Source organism: Sorex fumeus, unplaced genomic scaffold (genome assembly GCF_029834395.1).
Source record: "Sorex fumeus unplaced genomic scaffold, SorFum_2.1 ptg000007l, whole genome shotgun sequence".
Taxonomy (NCBI): Eukaryota; Metazoa; Chordata; class Mammalia; order Eulipotyphla; family Soricidae; genus Sorex; species Sorex fumeus.
The window spans coordinates 22,782,848-22,810,742 of record NW_026606064.1 but is presented as its reverse complement, the minus strand read 5'-3'; the positions used below and the strand labels follow the sequence as shown (position 1 = coordinate 22,810,742).

Here is a 27,895-nt window from a genome sequence, read left to right as displayed (position 1 = left end):
GCAGACATTCGATTAGCAGAGGGATGACATAACTGCATACTAAGTTGCTAGTGGAAATTTCCACCGAACACTCACAGGAGAGTAAAAGTGAAGGCACAACCTGTCTTATCATAATGCAAATAGTTTCAACCATCCTGGGGACATCTTGAAAAAGATCTCGGAGAAGTCCCAGGCCTGGCAGAACCCAGTGAGAACCAGTCCATAAATATTCAGGTGACTTCCCACTTCAGTTTCCTAAATAAGGTGTCATTTTCTTCTCCGAGATTCTTTCTCCTTTCCCGGGCCACCCTCTCAAGACATTTGGAAGGAAACTCCCAAGGACTCTTAGGCCGGTGGGATCCCCAAACTCAAAGTTGGCCTGCTGGAAGCGCCAATCGGTAGCCCTGCTGAGCACAGAACTGAAATGCTACCCAGAGTTCGCCCGGTCGACAAATGAATTCCAAACCCGCCACCCGCGCTCCCGAAGCGGAGCCAGAAGCGGCGACAGGCTGCCGGGCTCGCCCAGAGCCCCGGGCAGACGCCTGGGCGGCCGAACAGAGCGACGCGCGGCTTCTCCGGAGACGCCCAGCCGAGGCAGGGCTGGCGCGGCGCGAGGGAGGCCGGCCCCCTGGGGGAGGAGCGCGGCGGGCGGTCACAGGTAGCCCTCGCCTCCCGCGGCCACTGCCGCGCTCCGCCGCTTCCCGGATCGTCCCCGCCAGCCAGGCCGCCGCCGCCGCCGCCGCTGCAGCCGACCCCCGGCGCCTCCCCTCTCGGATCGTGGCCCTGCGAGGAGCGAGGCCCCGAGCAGCGCGGCGAGGGGCGTGGACCGTCGCGTCCGAACGCGGGCAGCATCTCATCACCCCACCGCGGGGCTCCCCGCGCGCGGAGCTGCTGGAACATGAGCGCGGAGCTGCAGGTGCGCGGCGCCCAGCCTGGGGCTTTGACTCGAAATCCGAGGAAGGGTTGACAGTGCCCGCTCGGCCTCGGGCAGAGTGGGAGAGAGAAACTTTTGCTTCCAGGAGCTGGCTCGAGCCACTTGCCCGCACGAGTTTGAGGACAGCCCCCACCCCCTCCCAGGGACCGAAAACACACGCGCGGGCCGCAGTGGGGCGCCGACGCGCGTCCCCCCCCCCGCCCCCCCAGAAGCACCTTGCCAGGCTGGGAGATCTTTCTGTTCTCTCCTTTTCACTTAGTATTGCTGTTCTTTTCGTTTGTTTCAGCTTGTCTGACGGTTTGCTGGACTATGTTGACACTTCTGGTTCTGCTCGGTCAACTGCCCAGAGTTACCGTCGCGTTTCCTCATTGCACAAGAAGACCGCAGGAGCCCAGGCATGCCGGAGAAAGTAAGCGCGCAAATCCGAGCTAAGTTCGCAGGTCTCAAACGAGAAGGGGGTAGCAAGTGAGGGACTTGCCTTTAGCAGTAAAACCAAAAAAAAAAAAAAATTTTTTTTTTTGTTTGGTCGCTGGCCTATTTGGTCGAGTTGCGGTTGTTGTGTTCAGATTCAATCTGTACAAATTTATTTCTACAGGTCTTTTCTGGCAAGTATATGTTTAAGACTTGGGTTGCGGTTAACTGGCTGAATTGGAAACCTATTGCAACTCGAGAAAAATCACTGAGTGCCGTTTTTTTCTAGACGAGGCTTATTTGGTAATTATAATGAACGTAATTACTTGTGCTTCCTGGAAAGATGGCATTCAGGGAGTTCAGGATCTAGCCTGGACTTGTTGTGAGATACCAGGCAAGTTACTTAACCCTTTTCAGCTTGAATTTCTTTGTGAAACAATGAAAGGGAGTGAGGAGCGATCGTGGGTCCTTACTGACTTTGGTTTGTTTTGTTTGGGGGTCACACCTAGCTCATGGGTTACTCCTGGCAGTCCTTGGGATCATATGGGATGCAGGGGATTGAACCCAGGTGGCAGACTGCACAGGCAGTTCTTACTGATTTTTATGTGTCTGATAATCAGGACTTACAAAAAGTCAGAAGTTTCAAAAAAAAAAATTAGATTTAGGGCTTGCTAACTTACATGCCTCCTGAGTTCCTGTTCTATACACTCAGACCCGTTCCTGCCCATATTTTAAAAACCTAATCTAGAAAAATAAGAAACGGGGAAAAACAAGGAAAAGAAACTTTTGGCACTCAGCCTTCTTTCTCTATGTGACCATTGTGTTTTCTCACCAGAACCAATGCTTTAGATCTACTCCCCCACAACCCCCGTCCCTCATTCCTTCTTAGCTGCTCCTATTCTCGGCTTTCATTTGGGAAGGATTCGTTACACTGTTACTCCTGAATGACTTATTAATCATTAACATAGCTAATTGTGTTCAACATCTTAAGGGTATATCTCTGTGTGTACATGTATGTGTGCATTAGATAATACCAACCTGGGGTGGCAAAGCAATTGGATAGTCTAGAGAGAGATTTTGGAGGAATCTTCCCCAAAATACTTTTGAGTGTGTTGCATCATTCACAGAGTATAAGATAGGAAAGACATGAAAAACTATGAAAGGAATTTAGAGGTCATGCTTGAATGGGAAAGTCTGGTCTTATCTGTGAGCGATGTATCTAAGGGGTCCTATATGTTTTAAAAGCTGATTTGTTCAGTTAGTAACTATTCTGTTTAACGCATGCTATGTGTTACACTTTTTGTTGCTTCATGCTATGTACTGAGGATGCAGAAGTTAAAAAGGCTGTACAACTTTTTTTTAATCTGGCAGGAGCTCCATAAATACATGGCAGAGGATGGAACCCAGTGCCAAAAGCAGAGAAAGATTAGGGATAAGGTGTGGGAAGTTGGCTCAAAGGGCTGAAGCACATGTTTTACATGTAGGAACTTCAGTTTTGATCATTAACACCACATAGTTACCCCAACAAGAAACCAGGAATAGCCGTAAACATGACTGGGTGTGGTCTAAAAATAAAAAGTAGTGATAAGACTGTTTCTGGAGGGATTGGAGTGATAGTACAACAGGTAGGGAATTTGACTTGTACATGGCCAACCTGGATTCAATTCCCAGCATCCCAGATGGTTCCCTGAGCACCGCCAGGAATAATTCCTGAGTGCAAAGCCACGAGTAACCCCTGAGCATCGCCGAATGTGACCCAAAAAGAAAAAAATAGCCTGTTTCTGGAGGAAATATGTGGAAGCAGTCAATGCTCTCTAACTGCAAGTAGATTCTAATAAGTAAGTTGGAAGCCAGGAGGAAAATAAGAGACCTTCCTCTGAATCCTGATAAAGACTCAGGACAGAGTTGAAAATGACTTCAGAGGAATTTAGAAAGCTATGGGGATAAAAATGTAAAATTATGGGAAGAGAAAGGAGGAAATAGGCTATCTGGGTTGATGGTTTGAAGCAACAGAATGTGCTTTTCAGATGACAATGGCCTTCGAGGATAGCTACAAAAAGAGACTAGTAATAGAAAGAGAATCTGGGAAGCCATTGCAAAAGTACAGAGGCTAGGGACCAAGGATGTTGCTTAGTGGCAGCACCCTCTCTTGCATTGTGAGGCCTTGGGTTCAATTCCTGGTACTGTCAAGAAAAATTAGGAAAAAAATGCTGGAGAGATAATACAGCATTAAGGCACTTGTGTCGCTTACTGCAGACCTAAATTCAATACCCCACTATATGGCATCCTGAGCCCTTTCAAGAGTGATCACTGAGAGCAGAGCCAGAAGTAAGTCCTGTATAGTCCCAAAAACAAACAAACAAAAAAAGAAGAGTGGGGGTGGGGTGTTGATAGTAGGGCTCCTAAAATCATAGGAGAGACAAAGGAGCGTTTTATAAGATTCTGAAGGTCTAAGGTCAACCACAATCAAATTGAGCTGGAGAGACTGTACAGTGGGTAGGGCATTTGATGTTTGACATCTCTATGGTCCCTCGACCACCTCTGAGTGCAGTCAGGAGTAGACCCTGAACACTGCTGGGTGTTGCCGCCCCCTCAAAAGATCAGAGCAAACAATCTTAAAAATAAAATACAATCAAAATATAAACTTTCACACTTAGGAAGTACAAAACAGCAATCCTGAAAGACACATTTCATGAGGGACAAAGATTTTCATTGGCATAAATTTCATTTCAGTGGCAATAAAAGTTTTTATGAGTAGTTATTATTTAAATTGAAAGTAGAAGAATGGGAAGGTAGAGAATATTTTTATTAGATAATATTCTTGAGCAAAAGACTGCTAAATAAGAAATTTAGGGGTTTTTTTAAAGCCAATAAAATGTAAAACTTGATGTGTATCTGGAATGTAGCAGTACAGAAGCAGAATTTTAATTCCCCTTTCTTTTGTGGGTGGTAGGACTGGGTCAGACTCAGAGGTGTTCATAGGCTGTTCCTTGCTCTGTGCTTTGGAGTGATCCCTGGAGGTTTTTGGGAAACCATGTGTGGTGCCTGATATCAAACCAGAGTCAGCCACACGCAAGGCAAGAACCCTATGTCCTGTACTCTCTCCAGCCTTGTTCTCCATTCTAAAAATAGTTTTCATATAGCAGGTATAACTAAGTCAGTTTCACTGCTAGCTTAGCGTTTCAAACCCCCTTCTGGGTCAGATCAATACTACAGCAGGTACGGTGCTTGTCTTGCATGCAGCCAACCTAGGTTCTATTCCTGGCATCCCATGTGGTTCTCCTGAGCATTGCCAGGGAGTGATCCCTGAGTGCAGAGCCAGGAGTAAGGCCTGAACACAGCCCGGTGTGGCCCCCAATCAAAAACAAAAACAAAAAACACTAAGCCAAGCTAACTACCACCAACTATACTTACGAATTGCTTCAACGGATAGATTTGAGGTTTAAGATTTTTCCCACTATAGAAAACTTTTTGAGTACCTGTTGTGACAAGCACCAATACCCTGCTTATGAAGCTTCTTTCCCCAGTGAAGGCAGCAAAGAAAATAAAAAGCTATTGCATACCAGGTGATGATCAGTCGTACTGAAAAAACAAAGTCTCAAAGGGTCAGGGAGTGACAGGGAACAATGGGTGGGGATGGTGGTTCAAGGTAACACTAAACCAAATACCACAGGAGCTGAGAAAGAAAGCTCAAAGTTATATTGAGGGAAATAGCAAGAACAAAGGCAATGAGATTAGGCCTTGAAAACCTTTAGCTACTCCAGAATGTTAATAATAATAATAATAACAACAACAACAACAGACTATAGGAGAACAAGGAGACTACTCAGAACTCTATTTTATTTTTTTTTTTTGCTTTTTGGGTCACACCCGGTGATGCACAGGGGTTACTCCTAGTTCTGCACTCAGGAATTACTCCTGGTGGTGCTCAGGGGACCATATGGGATGCTGGGAATCAAATCCGGGTCAGCCGATGCAAGGCAAACACCCTACCCGCTGTGCTATCACTTCAGCCCCTTTAATTTTTTTTAAACAATAGCTATTGCAAGAACGCTGATGCATGTTGGTAAAGACTTGGACATTCTTAATTCTAGCCCCATTTGGTGGTAGCATAAAACTACAAGAATAAAAAAGGAGATGAAAGTACAGAAATATTTCATTACATTGGCTACCTTTTAGAGTGTCTTCAAACAACTACTCTAGTTTTCCCTTGAATTCAGATAATTCATCTGCCTTAATTAGAACACAGAAACAATTACTCTAGTATTGCATTAGTCAACAGAAGTCTAATAACTTAGACACACCATTTTTTTACAGTGCTACAGGACTATTTTTACTGAATCCTAATGAGTTACAAAGTTGTTCATGATTAAGTTTCAGGCATACAATATTCCAATACCAATCCTTTCACCAGCATCCACTTCCCTCCATCAATGCCCCCAGTTTCCCACTGCATCCCCAGCCTGCGTCTATGACAGGCACTTTCTTCTTTTTCCTTTGAGGCACTGTGGTTTAGAATGTTATTGATAGGGTACCATGTATATCACTTTACCTCCCATTATCACCCAGTCCTTATTTAGAACCAAAAAAAAATTCTTTCTTTTAAAGGTTTTTGGCCTCACCACCATTGTTCAGGTGTTACTCTGGGGTCTGCACTCAGGAATCACTCTTGGTGGTGCTCAGGGGACTATATGGAATGCCAGGGATAGAACCCTTGGGGGTAGCACGCAAGGCAAAGACCCTACTTGCTATACTATTGCTCTGACTCCGAGAGCCAAACTGTTTTTAAAATGGCTCCTTTTTTCTCCTTTCTGAGCTAGTTGCCTCTCAGTTTGAGTGTGTATATATATATATATATATAGAGAGAGAGAGAGAGAGAGAGAGAGAGAGAGAGAGAGCAATAGCACAGCAGTAGGGTGTTTGCCTTGCACGCTTCCAACCCGGCCGAGCCAGGTTTCGATTCCTCCTCCCCTCTCAGAGAGCCCGGCAAGCTACCGAGAGTATCTCTCCTGCACCGCAAAGCCTGGCAAGCTACCCGTGATGTATTCGATATGTCAAACACAGTAAGAGCAAGTCTCACAATGGAGACATTACTGGGTCCGCTCGAGCAAATTGATGAACAATGGGAGGACAGTGACAGTGATAGTGTATATATATATATTATATATATGTATATATAATATATAATGCATAATATATATATACACATACATGACTCCACTCGTTGGAGTTCCCAAACATTTAATTACTAAATGTAAAGTTAGATACATAATTATATAAACACTTAAATTTTCTTAATGCTCTCAACAAATATATTCACTATTAAGTAAGGTATGAGGTTCACAGCGCTCATAAAAATCTTCTGGAAGATAAAAATGTATAAAAATTTTAGCGAGTGGAAACATCGTTGAAAGCAACCGATCTTGGAACCAGAGAAATGGCCATGCACGCGGCTGACCCAGGTTTGATCCCCGGGTACCCCATATAATTGACCGCACACCGCCAGGAGTGAGACCTTAGCGCAGTCAGGTGTGGCCCCAAACAAACCCAAACCAAACCAATTGATCTTCCAGAAGAACGATAAGGGCGATCAGAATACTCTAGGTTTCGTCTGGTAGTCTCGCAGGTGAAGAGCCGAGATGAATCTTCGTTTTGTTTCGGGGCCACACCGGATTCTTATGAACGGGAACACTGGGGCAGATTCTTGCAGGGTTATGGCGGCTGAAACACGGGACAGTGGGTCCCAGCCACAGCGGTGATTCTAGATCGAAAGGCACACCTCACACGGGTCTGAGGGGTCTGAGAGCCAAGAGCATCCTGCCTGTCACCCCGCTCTGGCTGCGCGGCCCCACCCCTGTCTAATGACCACCATTTAAACAAATCAAAAAATAAGATAATAGCCATCTTAGAAGGTTAAAAATAAAATAAAATGTATTATTATTAAAATTTTTAATAATAAAATTGTTACTATACTTAATCTAACATGTCTAAAATATTTTAAAATATAAGCAAATAAACATTATTAGTGAAACCTTTCACATTGTTTTTAAAATATAATATTTGGGCCAGAGTGATAGTACAACAGGTATGGTGTTTGCCTTATGTGTGGCCGTCGCTGGTTCAATCCCCAGCACCACATATGGCCCCCCAAAGCCTGCCAGGAGTGATTTCTGAGTGCAGATCCAGGAATAAGTCCTGAGCACTGCAGGATGTGGCCCCAAAACCAATATAAAATAAAGTCTTTGAAATTCTGTGCCTGTTTTACACTTAGAGGAATTCTTAACTCAGATGAGTCACAGTTCACTGTCTCAGAAGCTGCTGGATCAGTACAGTACAGAGGATACTATACTAAACAGAGCAGCTTAATAAGGTTCAGAGTTGTTTGGAAGGGTGATTATTTATTGCAGTGTTTCCCAAAGTGGTCAGTACACCCTGGGGGTGCACCCCCCCATATCTAGGGAGGAGTAATAGTTGCAGGTGCAATAGGGTGGTGCTGTTGTTCACTTTATAAAGGTAGATTTTTCTAGGGACATTGAGTGAGATATATTTTTTAAGTGTGATAGATCAAATAAGTTGGGGAACATTTAGTTTAATAGAAAAAAATATCCTGGACAAGGCTTGACTGTTCTCGAGTGTTTAAGAGTAAATGATCGGGGCTGGAGTGATAGTACAGCAGGTAGGGTATTTGCCATGCACACGGCCGACCCGGGTTCAATTTCCAGCATCCCATATGGTCCTCTGAGCACAGCCAGGAGTGATTCCTGAGTGCAGAGTCAGGACTAACCCCTGTGAAACACCAGGTGTGACCCAAAAAGAAAAAAAAAGAGCAAATGATCAACCTAAGGTGGCACAAAAATCCTACTGGTTTTTCAAGCCATGCTCTCTCAGTCTTGAGCTGCCTTGATTGTTCATTTGAATATACTCTTTCTTTTATAGTAGGTTCCTCCGCCCCTCTCGGAGGGCCCGGCAAGCTACTGAGAGTATCTCGCCCACACGGCAGAGCCTGGCAAGCTACCCGTGAGGTATTCTATATGCCAAAAAAAGCAGTAACAACAGGTCTCACAATAGATATGTTACTCAAAATAGGAGACTAACACCCAAAAACAGTCGAGATAAGTACCAGAAGGTTTTCTCCATGGCTTGGAGGTCAGCCACACATGCTAGGGGAAAAGGCAGCTCAGATAGAGAAGGGAGCACCAAATAAAGGGTGTTGGGAGGATCGTCCCAGGGAGATGCATGCTGAAAGTAGACGATAGACTGAACACGATTGCCACTCAATTCCTCTTTTGCAAACCACAGCACACAAAAGGAGAAAGAGAACAAAAGGGAATGCCCTGCCACAGAGGCAGGGTGGGATGGGGAGATGTGGGGGTGGGAGGGATACTGGGATCAGTGGTGGTGGAAAATGGGCACTGGTGAAGGGATGGGTACTCAATCATTGTATAATTGAAACCCAAGTACAAAAATTTGTAAGTCTACAACTGTACCTCATGGTGTTTCAACTAATAAAAATTTTTAAAAAAGAAATCAATTATAAAATCAAAGACCCATAACACAAATATATTATATATGTTATATATACAATATAAATCCATCAAAATATAATGATTCATGGGGCTGGAGTGATAGCACAGCGGGTAGGGCATTTGCCTTGCATGCAGCCAACATGGCCAACACAGGTTCGATTCCCAGCATCCCTTATGGTCCCCTGAGCACCGCCAGGAGTGATTCCTGAGTGCATGAGCCAGGAGTAACCCCTGAGCATCGCCGGGTGTGACCCAAATAAACTATATATATATATATATATATATATATATAATGATTCACATAGGAGAAAAATAGAGATGTTACTGGTGCCTGCTCAAGCAAATCGATGAACAATGGGAGAACAATGCTAAAGTGAGAAAACCCAACACTTTTCAGTTCCTTTAAGTATTTGTGGGGTGGGGGGCTGTTTTGCTTCCTTGTTTGTTTTTTTCTTTGGTGTCAGGGAGAGAATCCAGGACCAACACACAACACACAAGGCATGTTTACTCGACCATTGAGCAATACCCTGGTCATTTCCCCTTGGTGTAGTTAGTCTCAGAGAATTTGAGTTCCAGTCTTGGTAATATGATCTGGAGCAAGATCATTAGTTTTGTTTATGTGACACACAAATGGGTCCCAACTTTGTGAGTCTTGGGACCCAGGATATGGCTAGATTATTAGAGTTTGTATCTTCCTTGTGCAAGATCCTAGATGTGATTCCTGTATTATTTATTATTTAAATATTGTACATGTTTAAATTTTTCTTTTAAAATTTATTTTAAGTTTTAAAATTATTCTTTTAAAACTTAAAAAACCTAAGTGATGGGGCTAGAGTGATAGCACAGCTGGTAGGGCGTTTGCCTTGCACGCAGCCAACATGGCCGACACAGGTTCGATTCCCAGCATCCCATATGGTCCCCCGAGCGCCGCCAGGAGTGATTCCTGAGTGCATGAGCCAGGAGTAACCCCTGAGCATCGCCGGGTGTGACCCAAAAAGCAAAAAAAAAAACCCTAAGTGATTATTTAGTTCATAGTTCATGTCCTTGTGAAATTTTACCGGCGGTACATGATACACAATTAATAACACCAAATCAAAATTAAGAATCTCTTCTAATTCTTGGCCCAATACCCTGTGCATTATATCAGACTAATTTTCCCAGTGAAGGTAATTGGGAACTCTTTAGAAATAGAATATCCTGGGTTAAGGGAGTAATAGTACTGCTAGTAGTGCATTTGCAGTTGAACCAAGTTCATTCACAGGCATCCCATCTGGTCCCCTGAGCACTGCCAAGAGTAATTCCCGAGTGCAGAGCCAAAAGTCACCCCTGAGCATGACTGGATGTGTCCCCCAAAATAAAAAGAAAAAAGAAAGAAATAGAATAACCTGGACTTTCATTAAAGGAAAAATAATTGTCTAGGGGGAAATCTGATATTCAGACTGTTGGCTCTGTTAATAATTTTTAACATAATCAATTATACTAATATTTATTGGCTTTTTGGGTCACACCCGGTGATGCACAGGGGTTACTCCTGGCTCTGCACTCAGGAATTACCCCTGGCGGTGCTCAGGGGACCATATGGGATGCTGGCAATCGAACCCAGGCTGGCCGTGTGCAAGGCAAACACCCTACCTACTGTGCATAGTGCATTTGCCTTGCACGCGGCCAACCCGTGTTCTGTTCCTTTGTCCCTCTCGGAGAGTCTGGCAAGGTACCAAGAGTATCCCGCACACATGGCAGAGCCTGGCAAGCTCCCTGTGTTATATTCAATATGCCAAAAACAGTTATAACAAGTCTCACGATGGAGATTTACTGATGCCCGCTTGAGCAAATGGATGATCAAACGGGAGGGCAGTGCTACAGTGCTCTAATATTTATAGTTTATATTCAGCAAAAGTTATTTTTTCTTATGTTTCTCTTTACAAGATTTTAAAACCATGCAAAAAAATCTAGTGTAAGGCTGGAGCAATAGTACAGCAGGTTGGGTATTTGCCTTGCACACAGCCAATTCAGGTTCAATTCCTGGCATCCCATATGGTCCTCTGAGCACCACCAGCAGTAATTCCTGAGTGCAGAGCCAGAAGTAACTCCTGAGTTTCACCAGGTGTGACCTAAAAAGCCAAAAACAGAAAAAAGAAAGTCTGGTGTAATATAACTACGTCTAGAGATCTGCTTATTTTTCATACAGTTAAAATGGTGATTTTCTGCCTTATTTTTATCACTGTTTGAATTTTTTTTTCTTTATTAGTCTTCACATCAAAAGAAGAAGCAAGCCTTTTCATACATAGACGTCTTCTATATAACAGATTTGATTTGGAGCTCTTCACTCCCGGTGACCTAGAAAGAGAGTGTATGGAAGAACTTTGTAATTATGAGGAAGCCAGAGAAATTTTTGTGGATGAAGATAAAACGGTAATTTGATTGATAATTTGGGGTCAAGGTGGGGGGGAGTGACATTGAGCCATACCTGGCAGTGCTTTGGGGGTCACTAGAGAGCCATCTGCTGTCCCATATGCAGGGCAAGCATCTTAACCCCTGTCCTGTCTTTCCAGCTTCTGGTTGATGATGTTAGTTGAAATTTATTACATTTTAAGAAAATGGCACTCTTGTCATTATTGATTTTATGGTTAAAAATAAATCAGAATTGGGAGCATGTGAGATAGCATAGAAGGTAAGATGTTTGTCTTGTGGTGGTCCTAGTTCCATCCCTAGTGATGCATATGGTCCTGCAAGCAACACCAAAGGTTATTCTGAGCACAAAGCCAGGAATATCTCCACTAGATGTGGCCCAAATTTTTTAAAATAATAATATGAGGGGCCAGTGAGATAGAACAGTAGATAAAGGTACCTTGCATGTGACTGACGTGGGTTCAATCCCTAGCACCCCATAATGTCTCCCAAGTCTACCAGGAGTGATCCCTACGCACAGACGCAGGAGTAAACCTGAGCACCATCATGAGCACAACTGGGTATGTCCCCCGCCAAAAGTCAGGATTATGTACCTGTTATATCTTTCCATTTCATTGAGATGCTAATAGCCTGTTCCAACTTGATTTTGTACCAATTGTTATAATTAATGAACTATCAATTATGTTGTGGTTTTTCTGTGTGTATAATGTTAGATAAAAAATATTATTAAAAGAAATCATAGAACAGAATTAAACTACAGGATATTATTTGAATTAGTTCTCTGACCTAGGCTTCAGTCATTCAAGGTTCAAAGCTGTGTCTTCCCTCAGTGACCTTACCTTTTTTGATTTCTGTATTTATATTTCAAGTATGTATTAATTCTACTATATGCCAAGTGCTCTGCTAGTTCCTGAGGATACATAATATAAAATCCTCGCATTCAGAAGTTTTATATTTTGGTATATACATAATTTAAGGGAGAAACTTTTATAAGGTCTTCCTTAAAATACAGTTAAACCCTGTTTGTTAACCTTGACAAGGTACAAAAGAGACAGACAGCACTGTCTTGTTATAATCTGACGTTGTCTCGAAGAATGTGACTCATATCTTGACTTTTGTAAGTTAAATAAAGCAACTCCTTTCCCCCTTTCTCAGGAGTTCCTTTTCACTCTTTGGTCATTATGTATCTTCCCAGGTATCTTGCCTAACCAGCGGCAAAGGAACCCAGTTCTTCATTCTTCCATTATTGTTCCTCCACCTCCCATTTCCCTGCAGGCATCTGTTGCACTTACTGGAAAGAAAACTAAAGTGCGTGTTTTATAGTTGGTCCTGTTGAAGTTCTGCTCTCTTTTTCACAAGCTTATTTTCTAATTTTATCATGGCACCTTAAAATCTACTTCCATTCTCTCATGTAGCAATGAATTTGAACAATCTCAGGGATGTCTTTCCAAATCAGCAATATTTCTCAAAAAAAAAAAAAAAACCTGTTAACAAAGGGGCACAAAGCTTAGAAACATTTTGACTTCTTTTCATACTTAAGGAGTCTACTGCCTTAATATTAACCTTTGGTATAGATTCACCAATTTTTTTTGGTATAGATTCACCAATTTTTTCTACTTTTTATCCTTGGTTTTTGGCCTGCACTGAGGGCCCTGCCCTCTGTACTGCCTCTTGGGTCCCTCATCATCAACATTTTTTGTGGGGGTCATACCTGGTGGTACTCAGGCCTTACTCCTGGCTCTGCTCTAAAGGATCATCCCTGGTGGGACTCAGGGGACTATACAGGATGCCAGGAGTTTAACCCTGGCCAGCTGAGTGCAAGGCAAGCACCCTGCCCACTGTATTATTTCTTTGGCTCCTCCCCAACTTTTTACTTTTTTATCATTATTTTTCTTTTTGGTTTTTGGGCCACATCGGCGATGTTCACGGGTTACTCCTAGCTCTGCACTCAGGGATCACTCCTGCTGGTGCTCAAAGGTCCATCTGGGATGCTGGGGATCCAACCCAGATTGGCTGCATGCAAGGCAAGTGCCTTACCTGCTGTACTGTCTCTCTGGCCCCTCACCAATATTTTAATGCTAAAATTTTCCTTGATGTTTGAATGGGGGCTCTTGGCAGGAGACAGAAGAGTAGTGGGGTACAGTGGTAGAATGCTGGCACCGGTGGTAACTTCCTAAACAATTCTGGAATTGGGTGAAACAGTGGTGAGTGGTAACTTTAATTAAAGTGAGTCATGCCCTCCAGCTTGAATGAACTGGTCTCATACCTGTGGCACATGCCAAGAATATACTGCCCCGAGTCTTGGTCATTGTGATCAAGTGAGATGATAATAAAGACATTAAATAAACATTAAATAAACTTGATGTATTTATCTTCTTCTTAGATGAAATTTTGGCAAGACTATTCAACGAAAGGACCCACCACAAAAACCGGTAAGGCAAAAATTAATGTAATCGAATGTTTTTCCCATATTTCTAATAGGTAAATATATTAGTTTCATTGTTCAAGTTGTATTGCTCAACATGCATGCCTTGTAAATCCAAATAATTTTTCTCAATTATACACTAGGCTCCGGAAACAGAGAAAGGCATATTCATCTATACACTGAGAATCAAGTTTGGTGAGATACTAGGGAAATGAGATAATTGACTAAAAGGTATTTTAAACAGTCCAACAAGTCAAGACTTGTACAGAATAAAAGTAGGACCTCATTAGTTTCAAGTAGCCAACTTTATAATTTTTTTACTATTATAGATAGAATTACTATTATTCTAGAAAAATTAAGATATCTAGATATTGGGATTAGAAGTGGGAACATTGTTTACCTGAAAAATTACTGTAAACAACTAAAGAAATCACTGTATCAAATAAGTACTGTGAGACAGGGAAAAGTTTCTTTCCCTGTCTCACAGCAGTTACTATCGGTGAGTGGGGATGAAAGCCATGGTGTAGAAATGAGTCTTGTTAGTCTTATAACTGCTAAGGTTTTCTCATTACTCCCACATATTATTATTATTATTATTATTATTATTGTTGTTGTTTTTATTGTAGCACAGCGGGTAGGGTGTTTGCTTTGCCGACCAAGGTTTGATTCCTCCATCTCTCTCGGAGATCCCAGCAAGCTACTGAGAGTATCCCGCCCTCATGGCAGAGCCTGGCAAGCTCCCCAAGGTGTATTCAATATGCCAAAAACAGTAACAGCAAGTCTCACAATGGAGACGTTACTGGTGCCCGCTCAAGCAAATCGATAAACAACGGGAGGGCAGTGCTACAGTGCTACAGTGCTACAGTATGTAATAAAAATTTTGAAAATACTGCTTGATAGTATACTTAACTTCTAGGTAGGGGATACCTTTTTTTTTTAATATATTAATCACTTCTTATGCTTTTTAGGCAATTTTTTTGCCAGTTACGTTTTCATTTTCCTTAAGTAGGATCTAACCAGAGAGAGACAATATCATAAATATCTACACTATAGTTGTTTAATACATTAACCTGAATTAATGCCAAAGTGTACGTAGCTGAGCAAAGACTGTATCTATTCCACTTAGTGTTCAATATCCATTTAATACAAACTTTTAAAAAATAAATACAACCATAATTGGGGCCAGAGCAATGGTACAGCAGGTAGAGCACTTACCTTGTACACAACCAGCCTAGATTCACTCTTCAGAACCGCATAATGTCACCCAGGCTCTACAAGAGTTATCCCTGAGTGCAGAGGCAGGAGTAAGCCCTGAGCACTGTTGGGTGTGGGAGGAGGAGGAGGAAGAAGAGAAGGGGAAAAAAAAGAAATAAAACCATAACAAGAGCTTTCAGGAAGGGCATTTAAAATTCATTGAGATCAGGGCTGTAGAGGCAATGTAGCAAGTAATGCACTTGCCTTGCACACATCAGACCTGGGTTCAATCCTCAGCACCGAATATAGTCCCTGAGCCCTACCAAGAGTGATCCCTGAGCATATAATTAAGAATACATCCTGAGAATATAATTAAGAATACATACTGCTACGTGTGCACCACCCCCCGAAAAAAAATTTCATTCAGGTGGTAAATTTAGCACAGTCTTCTTTGGAGGGAAGAAGGTGTTTTTGTTGTGGTAATGGGGTTGGAACCCTGGGTTTCACACATGAGAATCATGCTCTATAACTGAGCCACATTCCCAGCCCCTAGCACAAAGGCATTTTAAAGAATCAGTGCTAATTATGAAATACTTAATAGTATGCTTAAACCTTATTGAAATCAAAAGGTGGTGCTTCATCTGACAAGGGGTTGATATCCAGGATATACAAAATACTGGTTAAACTCCACAAGAAGAAAACATCCAACCCCATCCAAAAATGGGGCAATGAAATGAACAGAAACTTTCTCAAAGAAGAAATCCGAATGGCAAAAAAGCACATGAGAAAATTCTCTACATCATTAATCATCAGGGAGATGCAGATCAAAACCACAATGAGATACCATCTCACACCTCAGAGACTGGCCCACATTCAAAAGAACAAAAGCAACCGATGCTGGCGGGAATGTGGCAAGAAAGGGACACTCCTTCACTGTTGGTGGAAATGCCGACTGGTTCAGCCCTTCTGGAAAACAGTATGGACGATTCTCAAAAAATTAGAAATTGAGCTCCCATTTGACCCAGCAATACCACTCCTGGGAATATATCCCAGAGAGGCAAAAATGTATAGTCGAAGTGACATCTGCACTTGTTTGTTCATTGCAGCACTCTTTACAATAGCCAGAAACTGGAGGAAACCTGAATGCCCAAGAACAGATGACTGGTTAAAGAAACTTTGGTACATCTACACAATGGAGTACTATGTAGCTGTTAGAAAAGATGAAGTCATGAAATTTACATACAAGTGGTACAACATGGAAAGTATCATGCTAAGTGAAATGAGTCAGAAAGAGAGGGATAGACATAGAAAGATTGCATTCATCTGGGGGATATAAAGTAACAAAGTATGAGATTAATACCCAAGAATAGCTGAGATCAGCACCAGGAGGATTACTCCATAGCTTAGTGGCCAGTCGAGCATTCTAGAGGAAAGGGCAGCTCAGATAGAGAAGGGAACACCAAATAAAGGGTGTTTGGAGGATCCTCCCAGGAGAGGAGATGCATGTCGAAAGTAGACTATGGACTGAACATGTTTGCCACTCAATGCCTCTTTTGCAGACCACAACACCCAAAAGGAGAGAGAGAACACAGGGGATTGCCCTGCCACAGAGGCGGGAGAGATGGGGGGATGGGGGTGGGGGGAGTATTATCCATGGTGGTGGAAAATGGGCACTGGTGGAGGGATGGGTATCTGATCATTGTATAATCAAACCCAAGCACAAAAAATTGTAAATCTACAACTGTACCTCATGGTGTTTCACTAATAAAAAAAAAAAGGAAAAAAAAAGGAAAAAAAATAAAGGTGGTGCTTTTCCCTTTTATATTTATGTCTTTTATATTCTTTCTTTCTAAGATGAAAACAGAGAGAAAATTGATGTTATGGGCATTCTCACTGGCCTAATTGCTGCTGGAGTATTTTTGGTCATTTTTGGATTACTTGGTTATTATCTTTGTATTACTAAATGTAACAGACAACAACATCTAGGGTAAGTATCAAAATTTAAAATACTTCATTCACTCTTACGTATTATATATTGTGATTTTTAAATCGATTGAGCAAAATCTAAGTTTTGTAAATAAGTTTTTTATTCTGGAAAATTTTAGATAGATATGAAAGTTGCAGCAATAGCACAGAGTCCCCATATATCTTTCCCTCCATTTTCACAATTACCAGAGTGCATTTGTCAAAACTGAAAAACAAACACAGGTACATTTCTATTAACTGAACTCCAAACTTTATTTAGATCAGTGCTTTTCAAGTGCCATTCTTCAGACCACTGTGCCACTACTGACTTTAATGTTAGCAGTTTTTTGGGCTGGAGCAATAGCACAGTGGGTAGGGAGTTTGCCTTGCATGCAGCTGACCCGGGTTCGATTCCCAGCATCCCATATGGTCCCCTGAGCACCGCCAGGGGTCATTCCTGAGCGCAGAGCCAGGAGTAACCCCTGTGCATTGTCGAGTGTGACCCAAAAAGAAAAAAAAAAAAGTTAGCAGTTTTTCTATTGACTTTCTCTTCCTGCTCCAAGATTGAGATACCACGTGGCATTGAGCTGTCATGTCTCCCCAGTCTCCTCCAATCTGTGAAACTTATCCATTGCTTTACTTAACAATTACATTAACATCTTGGTGATGCTATTTCTAAAGGCCTTCAAAAGAATTACTTCCACAAATGTCAGCTTGTTTTTTTTTTTCAGCATTTCCTTCTAAGACGGGAGGCAGATAGCTGTATACCCCAATTATTTACAAAGGCAAGAGCTCCTGCAGTTTATTCTGAGTCAAAGAGTTAACTGGTTGTGTCATGTGGTTACCAAAATAGAAAAATAATTTTTAATTAGGTTTTTAAGGGTCAGAGAGACAGTACAGTAGGTAAGGCACTTGCTTTGCAAACAGCCAACCCGGATTTAATCCCTGGCACCCATATGGTCTCCGAAGCACTGCCAGGAGTAATTCCTAAGTGCAGAGCCAGGAGTAACCTCTAGCATTGCCAGATATGGCCCAAAAGTAAACAACAACAACAAAAAATAATTTTTGGAATCCTTGTTAAAATTTAAAGGTTACTATATTCTATAGTCAGTAAATACAGGTAAGTAAGTATAGAAATAAGGCTATTCCAAAACAAAATCAAGAACAAAAAAACACCAGGGCTGGAGACATAACTCAATCGGCTGAGCTCATGCTTTGCATGCAGGAGACCAGGTTCAATTCCTGGCACCACATAGTCCCCTGAGCGCAGAGTTAACTGGGAGTAACTCCTGAGTACTCCCAAACAAAACAAACAAGCAAAAACAAAAATTATGAAGTGCTGACTAGGCTCCCTGAAACTGACGCTTATATACCCCAATTCACACTTTCAAATTCTGTAACTAAGCTCTTGATGGTGACTGGTTGGTGAAAGAATTGTGGAACTAGTTGTGATATACATAATGGTGTGAATAAAATTAATACCACTCAATTGTACATATTAAATATTTAAAGGACAGATTTTATAATATATATGTATATATATCTTTCCACAATTTTTTAAAAGTTGTCAGGGTAAGAGTCTAAGGGAACAGATATGATTTAGGATTCATCTACTGGCAGATTAAATCTAATGCTGTGAGAGTAGGCAAGCTCCTTGAATGAGATGAGAGAAAGGACAGAAGGATACAAATGTATAGAATGCACAGGACTCAAGTGAAGAAAGAAAACGGGCTGAGGATGTAAATATAAAATAAGTTTATATCCTCAGGCTGGAATTCCAGAACAGCCCCATCGGGAATTAACATGATTTGTGCGCATAACCTATAAGCAAGGCAAATGCCTTAACCCTATATTCTATCTTAAGTCTTCCTTTCTATGTTGAGGTATACTTGACATTATTATAGTTTCAGGTATAGAATATAGTGCTTTTGTAAGTTTAGTTTGTACATCATCACACATAGTTACAAAATGGGGTTTTTTTTAATTTAGTTTTGTTTTGGAGGCACAGCTGGCAATACTCAGGGGTTACTCCTGACTCTGCATTCAATAAGGACTCCTAGTGGTGCATTGGGGATCATAAGGGGTGCCAAGGATCAAACCAGAGTTGGCTACATGCAAGGCAAGCACCTTACTTGCTGTACTATCTCTCCAGCCCCAGTTACAAAATGTTTTTTCTTGTTAATGAGAGCTGTTAAGAACTACTCTTTATAAACCTCATATATATATATATATATATATACATATATATATATGCAGCATGGTGCTTGTTCATCTATTTATTTTTAGAAATATCACACCCAGCAGTGCCCTGGCATTCCTGGTAGAGCATGACCTAAATGGGCACTAGAGCACAGGCCCTAGTCACCACTGTGGTCACCAGACTTGGGGTCACTAGAGTCACGCCAGTAGTGCTCAGGGAGACATTTGGTGCTAGGGATCCAACTCAGGATCTTGCATATGGTAGGCATGTGCTCTACCACTTGAGTATCTCCCCAGCCCAATACAGAGTTAGCTTTGGTCACAGTGCTCTACATTTGTAATTTGTACTAATTTATTTAATTACTGGAAGTCTGGACCTTTTAATTCCCTGGCTCTAGCAACCTGCTTTATTTTTCTTAAGCCATTTTTTTTCTTTTTGGGTCACACCTGGCGGTGCTCAGGGGTTACTCCTGGCTTTGCACTCAGGAATCACTCCTGGCGGTGCTCAGGGGACTATATGGGATGCTGGGAATAGAACCTGGGTCAGCTGCGTGCAAGGAAAACACCCTGCCTGCTGTGCTATCGCTCCAGCCCCAGACATTATCTTTTGAGCAGACAGATTTCTTTGGAGAGTGTCGGGGGGGGGGGGGGGGGGGGTCAGTAGCTGGGAACCGTTTTTGGCTCTTGCTTGGGGTTGCTTCTGGTAGTTTTTTGGGGGGCAGTTTGTGGTGCTGGATGTCTAGCTGGGGTCAACTGCATGCAAGGCAAGCACCTTACCACCCTGTACTATTTTCTCCATCCCAAGCTTTGTAGTAAATTTCCTATTAAACAGACAGGAAATGATTCAGGTCATTATGTTTTCTAGGATTGTGGATTAAGGTTCTATTTCAAATGGCCTTTTTCACAAGTTGGGAGATTCTTGGAAACTCAAAGATGATGAAGAAATAGGCAGAAAAATATTTTGAATACTCTTCTTGCCTTTTATCTCACCTTTCTTTTTCTTCTTTTTTTTTCATTTTCTTTCTTTCTTTTTGTTGTTGTTGTCGTTGTTGTTTTTCTTTTTGCCATACTTGGCAGTTCTCAGGGCTTACTCCTGGGAGGCTCAGGGTCATATGGGATGCCAGGGATTGAGCCCAGGTCAGCCTCTTGCAAGGCAAGTGCCCTATCTTTGCCCAGGATAGGCTGGCCTATTGCCCAGCCACTTAACTCACTCTTCTTTCTTTTCCACCCTACTCATATTTTCTCCAGAAATTTTTTGTATGCCCTCATGTTACGTTTCACTTGGCGTTTGTGATAGCACAGCCATTGTTCAGTGTCCTCACATGTGCTATTTTCTTCTACCATCTCCTTTGTTTTCCTTCCAGGTTTCTACTCTTCTGCATCGCTACATCTCTCTACCTGATACCTTTTAACGTGAAACTTAGCTTCTTCCCTGCATGAGAATAGACATAGAATTCAAAGACAGGGAGAGCAAAATGGTATCATGGTGGTGTCAATCATATATATATATATATATATATATATATATATATATATATATATCACTGTAAAACTTTGTCAGCCAGGCTAGCTCTCATTTTAAAAGTCAGATTGATTATACTCAATGCTGGTGTAGTCTAATGCTATACAGCTCACAGATCATTTTATCTGTTGTCTAGCTTTGACCCTCATGATAACACACTGAGTTTTTTTTTAGCCCCCAGTGACCTTTCATACTAGATTGACTGGACATCCTAGTTTTTATTTTATTTTATTTTATGTAGGAGTACTGCTATTTATTCAGCCACTGATTAGCTGATTGAATTGTGCATGAACTCCACCTTACTTTTTTTTTCATTTTTTATAATTTTATTTATTGAATCACCGTGAGGGCATTTACAAAGCTTTCGGGTCTAAGTCTCGGTCATACAATGAAACACTCATACCTTCACCAGTGCCCACTCTCCACCACCAAAACCCCCAGTATATCCCCATCCCACACCCTTCCCCTACCTGTGGGGCAGTTTCCACATTACTCTCTCTCTACTTTGATCACATTCAATATTTCGACACCAGACCCACCATTATTATTTGAGATTTTACCCCAACACTCAGATCGGCTGAAAAGGCAACAGTAGACAATTTGTGTTCTATTGCTGGTTATGAATAACATATGATGTTGCGTAGCTGCAGTAGGGCCATATGATTTTGAAATTCCAAAATTTTAACACTTAAATCTGGAGAGACTTCTGCCAAAAGTCACTGGGTTTCGAGATTTGATCCTGAGTCTCTGGGATCATAGCCATTGAGCAGCTTGATCAGGAGCCAGAGAGGCCGTTCATGGGTGATGACTTGGGTTGCCCATCGACAGTAACGTACTGCGGGGTCTGGACACATTTCTGCCAAAAGCCGCTGGGTTTCGAGATTTGTTTCTGAGTCTCTGGGATCATGGCCATTAAGCAGTTCAATCAGGAACCAGAGAGGCCATTCATGGGTGATGACTTGGGGTCTCATTGGGGTGGGATGGGGAGGACAGGCCTGGCTCCCCCCCCACCCCCTGAGGCCCAAAAAGTTTCATCACTGTGGGCCCAAGCCTGACTGTCCAATGGCCTCTGGAAGATGACGGCCACCGAGCCGCCAAGGGGGAGCAGGCAGAGTGACAACACCTTTTCCTCCCTGGGGTGGCCCGGAGACAGTAACGTACTGTGGGGTCCGGACGCATTTCTGCTAAAAGCCACTGGGTTTCGAGATTTGTTTCTGAGTCTCTGGGATCATGGCCGTTAGGCAGCTTGATCAGGAGCCAAAGAGGCTGTTCGTGGGTGATCACTTGGGGTCTCGTTGGGGTGGGGAGGACAAGACTGGCTCCATCCCCTACCCATGAGGCCCTGCGTGTCTCGTCACTGGGGGCCAAAACCTGACTGTCCAGTGGCCTCTGAAGGATGGCGGCCACTGGGCCCCCAGGAGAAACAGGCCAAGTCAAGAAACCTATTCCCACCTGGGGTGGCCCAGCACCGGTAACTTACTGCAGGGACCGGACGCATTTCTGCCAAAAGCTGCTGGGTTTCGAGATTTATTTCTGAGTCTCTGGGATCATGGCCATTAAGCAGTTCAATCAGGAACCAGAGAGGCCATGCCTCCAATTATATAGCTGGGCCGGAGGTGGTTTGTGGGTGTGTTTCCCACATACCTAACTTTTGGCCATTTACTTTCTTGGTAAACTTTGCCCCAAGGTTTTGCGGTCTGGCCAAAGGCACAGCAGCAATTTTGGGGTATCTGGAAGTATGAAGGCGCCATCAAGCTGCTGATGCACTCACCTCACAGGTACAGATTGACCTGCTGGTGGCACCATACCCCCTATCCTAGTTTTTAAATACTCACTGTTTTCCATCAGTTGCCCCAGGAATCTTCCAGCATAGTTCCATTTTCTCTTTTCAAACTTTCCAGTCCACAGGTGGGAGAACACTGAGGGAATAATTGAGAAAAAAATGAGTTTCCAGAAAAGTTTGTTTCTCAAAATAAAATTTCAAGAAATAAGAAACAAGATCTTTTTATTTCTTAATTTCTATAATTTTTGAATGCAACAGTTTTAGATTATTTGAGATATTACAGATGCATATGTTCTGTTTTCAGTTATTTAAGATGTGTGCCAGAAATTAGTTTGGAGAGCTAGAGCAATATGTAGTACAGTGGGTAAGGTGCTTGCCTCCCTGAAGCTGACACGGGTTCAATTTTCAACATCCCATATGGTCCCCTAAACCTCCAGTGATCCCAGAGTGCAGTTCAGAAGTCCTGAACACCACCAGGTGTGGCCCAATTACTGCTTGCAGAGCCAGACAGATCATTCCCTGAGCACTTAATTTGTATGCAGAAGGCCATGGATCTCTCTATGGTATCTGGAGAACCTTCCAGAGTGACCCCCAAGTACAGAGTCAGGAATAATCCCTGAGCACTGTCAGGTGTGACCTCAAAACCAGAAAAAGGAATAAAAAGAAACTACTGTGTAAATAGTTACTTTGATGATATTTTTATATTATTTCTTTACCTTGAAATTTGAAAATCTGGGGGCTGGAGCAATAGCACAGCAGGTAGGGAGTTTGCCTTACACGCGGCCAACCCAGGTTCAATTCCCAGCATCCCATATGGTCCCCTGAGCACCGCCAGGGGTAATTCCTGAGCACAGAGCCAGGAGTAACCCCTGTGCATCGCTGGGTATGACACAAAAAAGCAAAAAAAAAAAATTGAGGGGGCTGGAGAGATAGCACAGTGGGTAGGGCGTTTGCCTTGCACGCGGCCAACCCGGGTTCGATTCCCAACATCACATATGGTCCCCTGAGCACTGCCAGGAGTAACTCCTGAGTACAGAGCCAGGAGTAACCCCTGTGCATCGCCAGGTGTGACCCAAAAAGAAAAAAAAATTAAAAATCTGGGTCAGAGTGGGTAAAGCACTTGATTTGCAAATTTCTGACTCAGGTTCGATACCCCTCAAGCCCCACCAGGAGTGATCCCTGAGCACAGAGCCAGGACTAAGCCCTGAGCACCATTAGGTGTGCCCCATTCCTCCAAAATGTGTGAAGGCCAACATAGAAGAATACATAGACCTTCAGCCACAAGCTAATAAAAGTGGCAAATGATTAGCCTACAATGAATACATTCCAGGTTTCTGACAGCAGGAGTATGTTAAGTCCATAACTAGATCTGTGATGCTCTTAGTCACCTCTCCACTATTTAACGACTAATATTCCTGTTCCTATATCTATACATATCTTTTGTCTTTCTTCTCTCTTTCTCCTTCCCTCCAATTTCTTTTGGCGGGCCACCACATCTGGGGTACTCAGGGCTTACTTCTGGCTCTGTGCTCCTAAATCATTACTGAGGTACTCAGGGAACCACTTATGGTACCAGGATCCTTATTGATTTAAATAATGTAAATACTGAGTAGAGGTAGAAGACTACCTATGAATTTTTTTTAAGATTTTTGGGTCACACTCAATGATGCTTAAGGGTTACTCCCGGCTCTGTGCTCAGGAATTACTTCTGGCGAGCTCAGAGGACCATATGGGGTGCCGGGAATCAAACCCTGTCAGTCTCATGCAAGGCAAATGCCCTACTCATTGTACTATAACTCTAGTTCCTTACTATGAATTTTGGTTTTTCTTTCGCCTTTACTAAACAGCTCAATTCCCAATATTTATTTCTTATTAAGTTTGATTTAGGGGACCACTGTGTGGTGCTCATGGGCTACACCTGGCTCTGTGATTAGGAACTGCTCCTGGGGTGATGGTATCAATTTCTGGATTCTTGTATGTAAAGCATGCAGCCTGTTGGGCTCTCTCAAGTTCCTGATTTTAAAGCTTTTGGTCTTTCACCATACCAAGACTCTTTCAGAATTCATGAATAAAACTATTTTATTTAATATATTAGGTTCAACTTTTTTCAAAGTAGTGTGGTCTCTTAACTTTGCCATCTTAGCTCTTGTAGACCTAAAATGCTGCCTTTTCTAGACCTTAATGTTGTTTTTCTATATTTAGTTCTCCGACTGCCTACGTGAGAAGGGACAGACATGCCCCCACCATCATTTTTAGAAGACCCGAAGAGGCTTTATTGAACATACCACCACCTTCAGTGGAGGACTCAGGACTCCCTTCTTATGAACAAGCAGTGGCACTCACCAGAAAACACAATGCTTCGCCACCACCACCATATCCTGGGCCAGCAAAAGAGTTTAGGGTGTTTAAAAAGTCTATGTCTCTCCCATCTCATTAAGCCAATCTCATTATGCTTTGGTGGAAGAGAACATTCCACCAAGAAGAGGATATTCGTGTTATGTGAATGCATTATTTCCCCTGGATCAAAAAGGGGACATCACTTTCAGACTTTTATGACACACTGCAGGGAATAAAGGAGGAATAATCATGCGTCTTACACACTCCAGAATGTTTCTCACACCCTGTACCTGAGCGAGCTGGAGCAATAGTACAGTGAGTACTATTTGACTTGCATGCAATGGACTCAAGGTTTGATCCCTGGCATCCCAGATGATCCTCAAGCCCTGTCAGGAATGATCTCTGAGTACAGGGCTAAGGAGTAAGCCCTAAGCACCACTGGGTTTGGCCCAAAATTTTTTTAAAGAAAAATGAGGACAAACCCTTCTGGGGCTGGGGTGATGACTCCAAGAGCACATGTTATGCATCTGGCAGACTCCGTTTAATCCTGGCTCCATATGGTCCTCTGAGCACCTCTGGAATGATCCTCATACACTGAACTGGGAGTAGCCCTCAGTAACACTAGGTGTGTCCCTCCAGCTCTGCCCTCAAAAAAAAATGAAAAAAGAAAAAGAAAGAAAGAAAGGAAGGAAGGAAGGAAGAAAGGAAGGAAGGAAGGAAGAGCACTTTTGAGACCTGGGAATTCAGGAAAAGCAGCCTACCTTGCTGGTATGAAGCCTTGAGTTTGATCTGCAGCAACACCCACATGCTGAGTTCAGTCCAGTCAGCATGCTGTGTGGATTTCCTGTGTCACAAAAAAAGTGTATGAACTCTGGTACACCACAAGCCAGTGTGTAAGAGCACAGAGATGAAAGTGTAAGTGCATTGCAACCAAGTATGCAATCCCCATTAGCAAATCAACAGCAAAAGGAAAGGAAGGGGAGGAAGAAAGAGTGATTTTTTTGTTTATGTTAACTTTTGTTTTTAAGTGTTGAGCCAAAGAGATAGTCAAGGAATAAGGCACTTGCTTTGCATGCAGGTGATGCTGGGTCAGTCTCCAGCACTGCATAGGGTCCCCTGAGCACTACCAGGAGTACGCGCTGAACACTGCCAGGTGTAGCCCCAAAACAAAACAGACAAAAATATCCATTTTAGGGATGATATGGCTAAAACTGGCAAACTGTGCATGAATTTTTTTGTGTGAAATCAAAGTTCCAGATTTTTTTATACTGAGTATTAAAGAATTAGAGTTTCTAATTATTATATAATCTCAAGTCATAATATTGGGATCCACTCTTTATAAACTTTCACTTTAAGTATAAGAACGTCAAAGAATTTAACATTTCAGTATAAATTTGTGACTTGATATAACCACTTTGTTTTATATGTGTGTATTATTTCAGTGCTAAAGATTGAACCAGATTGAACTCAGTCCCTCACACATGCAAAGATAGTGTTCTACCATTCCCATGGTGAACTAAATCCCCATCTCCTATATTTCAAATTATTTCTTAGCACTTACCACATTTTTAGGTTTTACTGCTAATTTGTACTACCAGTCATGTTTTATTATGGGTGAGTGGTTTAAAAAAAAAAACAACTGAGCAGCCAAAGAGATAGTATAAGTGCAGATAAGGTACTTGCCATGGGCACAGCCATCCTGGCATCAATTGTCATCACCACATGTGGTCTCCCAAGAACCACCAGGAATAATCCCTGAACTCCCTGGTGTGAACCAGTACCCATACCACCACTCCCACTTCTTCCCTCCACCTAAAAAACACCTCTTATGAGAGCTCTCACTCTTTCTGTTGCCCTGAGTGAGGCCAGAACCATAAACCATGTTGAAGCTATGCTGAGTCTCTTGGGATCTCAGGAGCCCAGACCACAGGTGTGTGATCTGGATCATCATGTAGGCAGGACAGGACATGTCCAGGCTTCCACTAGACCTCATTCTGGGCCAGCAAGACCTTTCCATCAACAACTTCTGTGAAGTGGTCAATAAGAAGAGCAGAGATAAAGAATATCAAAGAAGATAACTTTCCTGCTTACCAAGATTTTTGTGCTGCCTGAAAGGACATTTGGAATAAAATTTGGGAAATCTATTGTTTCCTGTTTCTTGAGGGTACCTGCTGGGATTGAGCTGAGACTCTGTTAAAATCAAACCATCTTACTTGTTTTTGTTTTTGTTTTAGTTTTTTGCAGAGTCGGGTATGTGCAGAGAAGGCACACCTAGCTGTGCTGAGGGTTTACTCCTGGCTCTGTGCTCAGGGATCACTCCTGGTGGAACTCAGAGACCATATGGAGTGCTAAGATCAAACCCAGGTCAGCCACATGCAAGACAAAATGCCCTACCTGCTTTACTGTCTCTCCAGCCCCTAAAACCAAAATCATCTTAAATCAGATAAATCCCAAGCACAAAAAATTGTAAATCTACAACTGTACCTCATGGTGTTTCACTAATAAAAAAAAAAAAAAGATCAGTGGGATACAAGGGAAGTAGCTCAACCTCTGTATTACATACCTGACCCTTTAATTATCTCATATAAAGAACAATGAACTTTGAAAAAAAAATCAGATAAAAACAAGACCTCAATCCTTTCAGATGTCAAGGACTCCCATTTTAGATTCTCAGAGACTGTTTATTTATTGAAAACAAATCATCTGACAGCCTTAAGATGGAATTATGAAAATGGTCTTTTTGAAGTAATTATATTATCTATTAAAAGTTTACTACTATTAGTCATACTTTGATTTTACATAAGCACTTTATTTAATCCTCTTTGAAAGATCAGAGATAAATTCTACTTTGCCAACTTTTTGAGCTGAAGGATACAGGGGGAGGAAATAGCTCTCCCAAGCATTCCTCAGGAGGCCCAGGCTTCCCACCAGCAATTCACAGCCAACGGGACAGATGCTTCAGTGCAAAGGGCCGAGGATATGATGCTGCTTCAGCCCTGCCAGGCCAGCAGCTAGGGCCTCTAGGGCATCCGCCATAGTGCTCAGGGACCTCCAGGTCTGCACCACGCAATGCTCAATGCTTGGGGAACAATATGGAGCTGAGAATAAAGTCCAGGTAAAACTGCTGTAATATATCCTGGCCCCTTTACTCACCTTCAACAATCATACTAAGGCAGAGAAGAAAAACTTTCTCCAAGTCCAGCATATTGGT

General features: G+C 42.5%; 1 protein-coding gene across 1 annotated transcript; it reads left to right on the top strand.

Annotated features, from left to right (window-relative positions):
• The first annotated feature begins 719 nt into the window (after window positions 1-719).
• Window positions 720-27,408, top strand: PRRG4 (proline rich and Gla domain 4). The gene is made up of 6 exons (XM_056136197.1): window positions 720-895; window positions 1,200-1,322; window positions 11,099-11,262; window positions 13,643-13,691; window positions 16,733-16,865; window positions 24,550-27,408. Exons 2-6 carry the CDS (start codon window positions 1,223-1,225, stop codon window positions 24,782-24,784), a joined length of 681 nt encoding a protein of 226 aa, XP_055992172.1. The 5' UTR covers window positions 720-895; window positions 1,200-1,222; the 3' UTR covers window positions 24,785-27,408.
• Window positions 27,409-27,895: the final 487 nt, after the last annotated feature.

Bases quoted from the DNA above. Each gene is read 5' to 3' on its own strand.
- PRRG4 (XM_056136197.1), top strand. From the start codon at position 1,223: ATGTTGACACTTCTGGTTCTGCTCGGTCAACTGCCCAGAGTTACCGTC. The intron at 13,692-16,732 runs GTAAGGCAAAAA...TTTCTTTCTAAG, and splicing joins AGGACCCACCACAAAAACCG to ATGAAAACAGAGAGAAAATT. The intron at 16,866-24,549 runs GTAAGTATCAAA...TTCTATATTTAG, and splicing joins AACAGACAACAACATCTAGG to TTCTCCGACTGCCTACGTGA.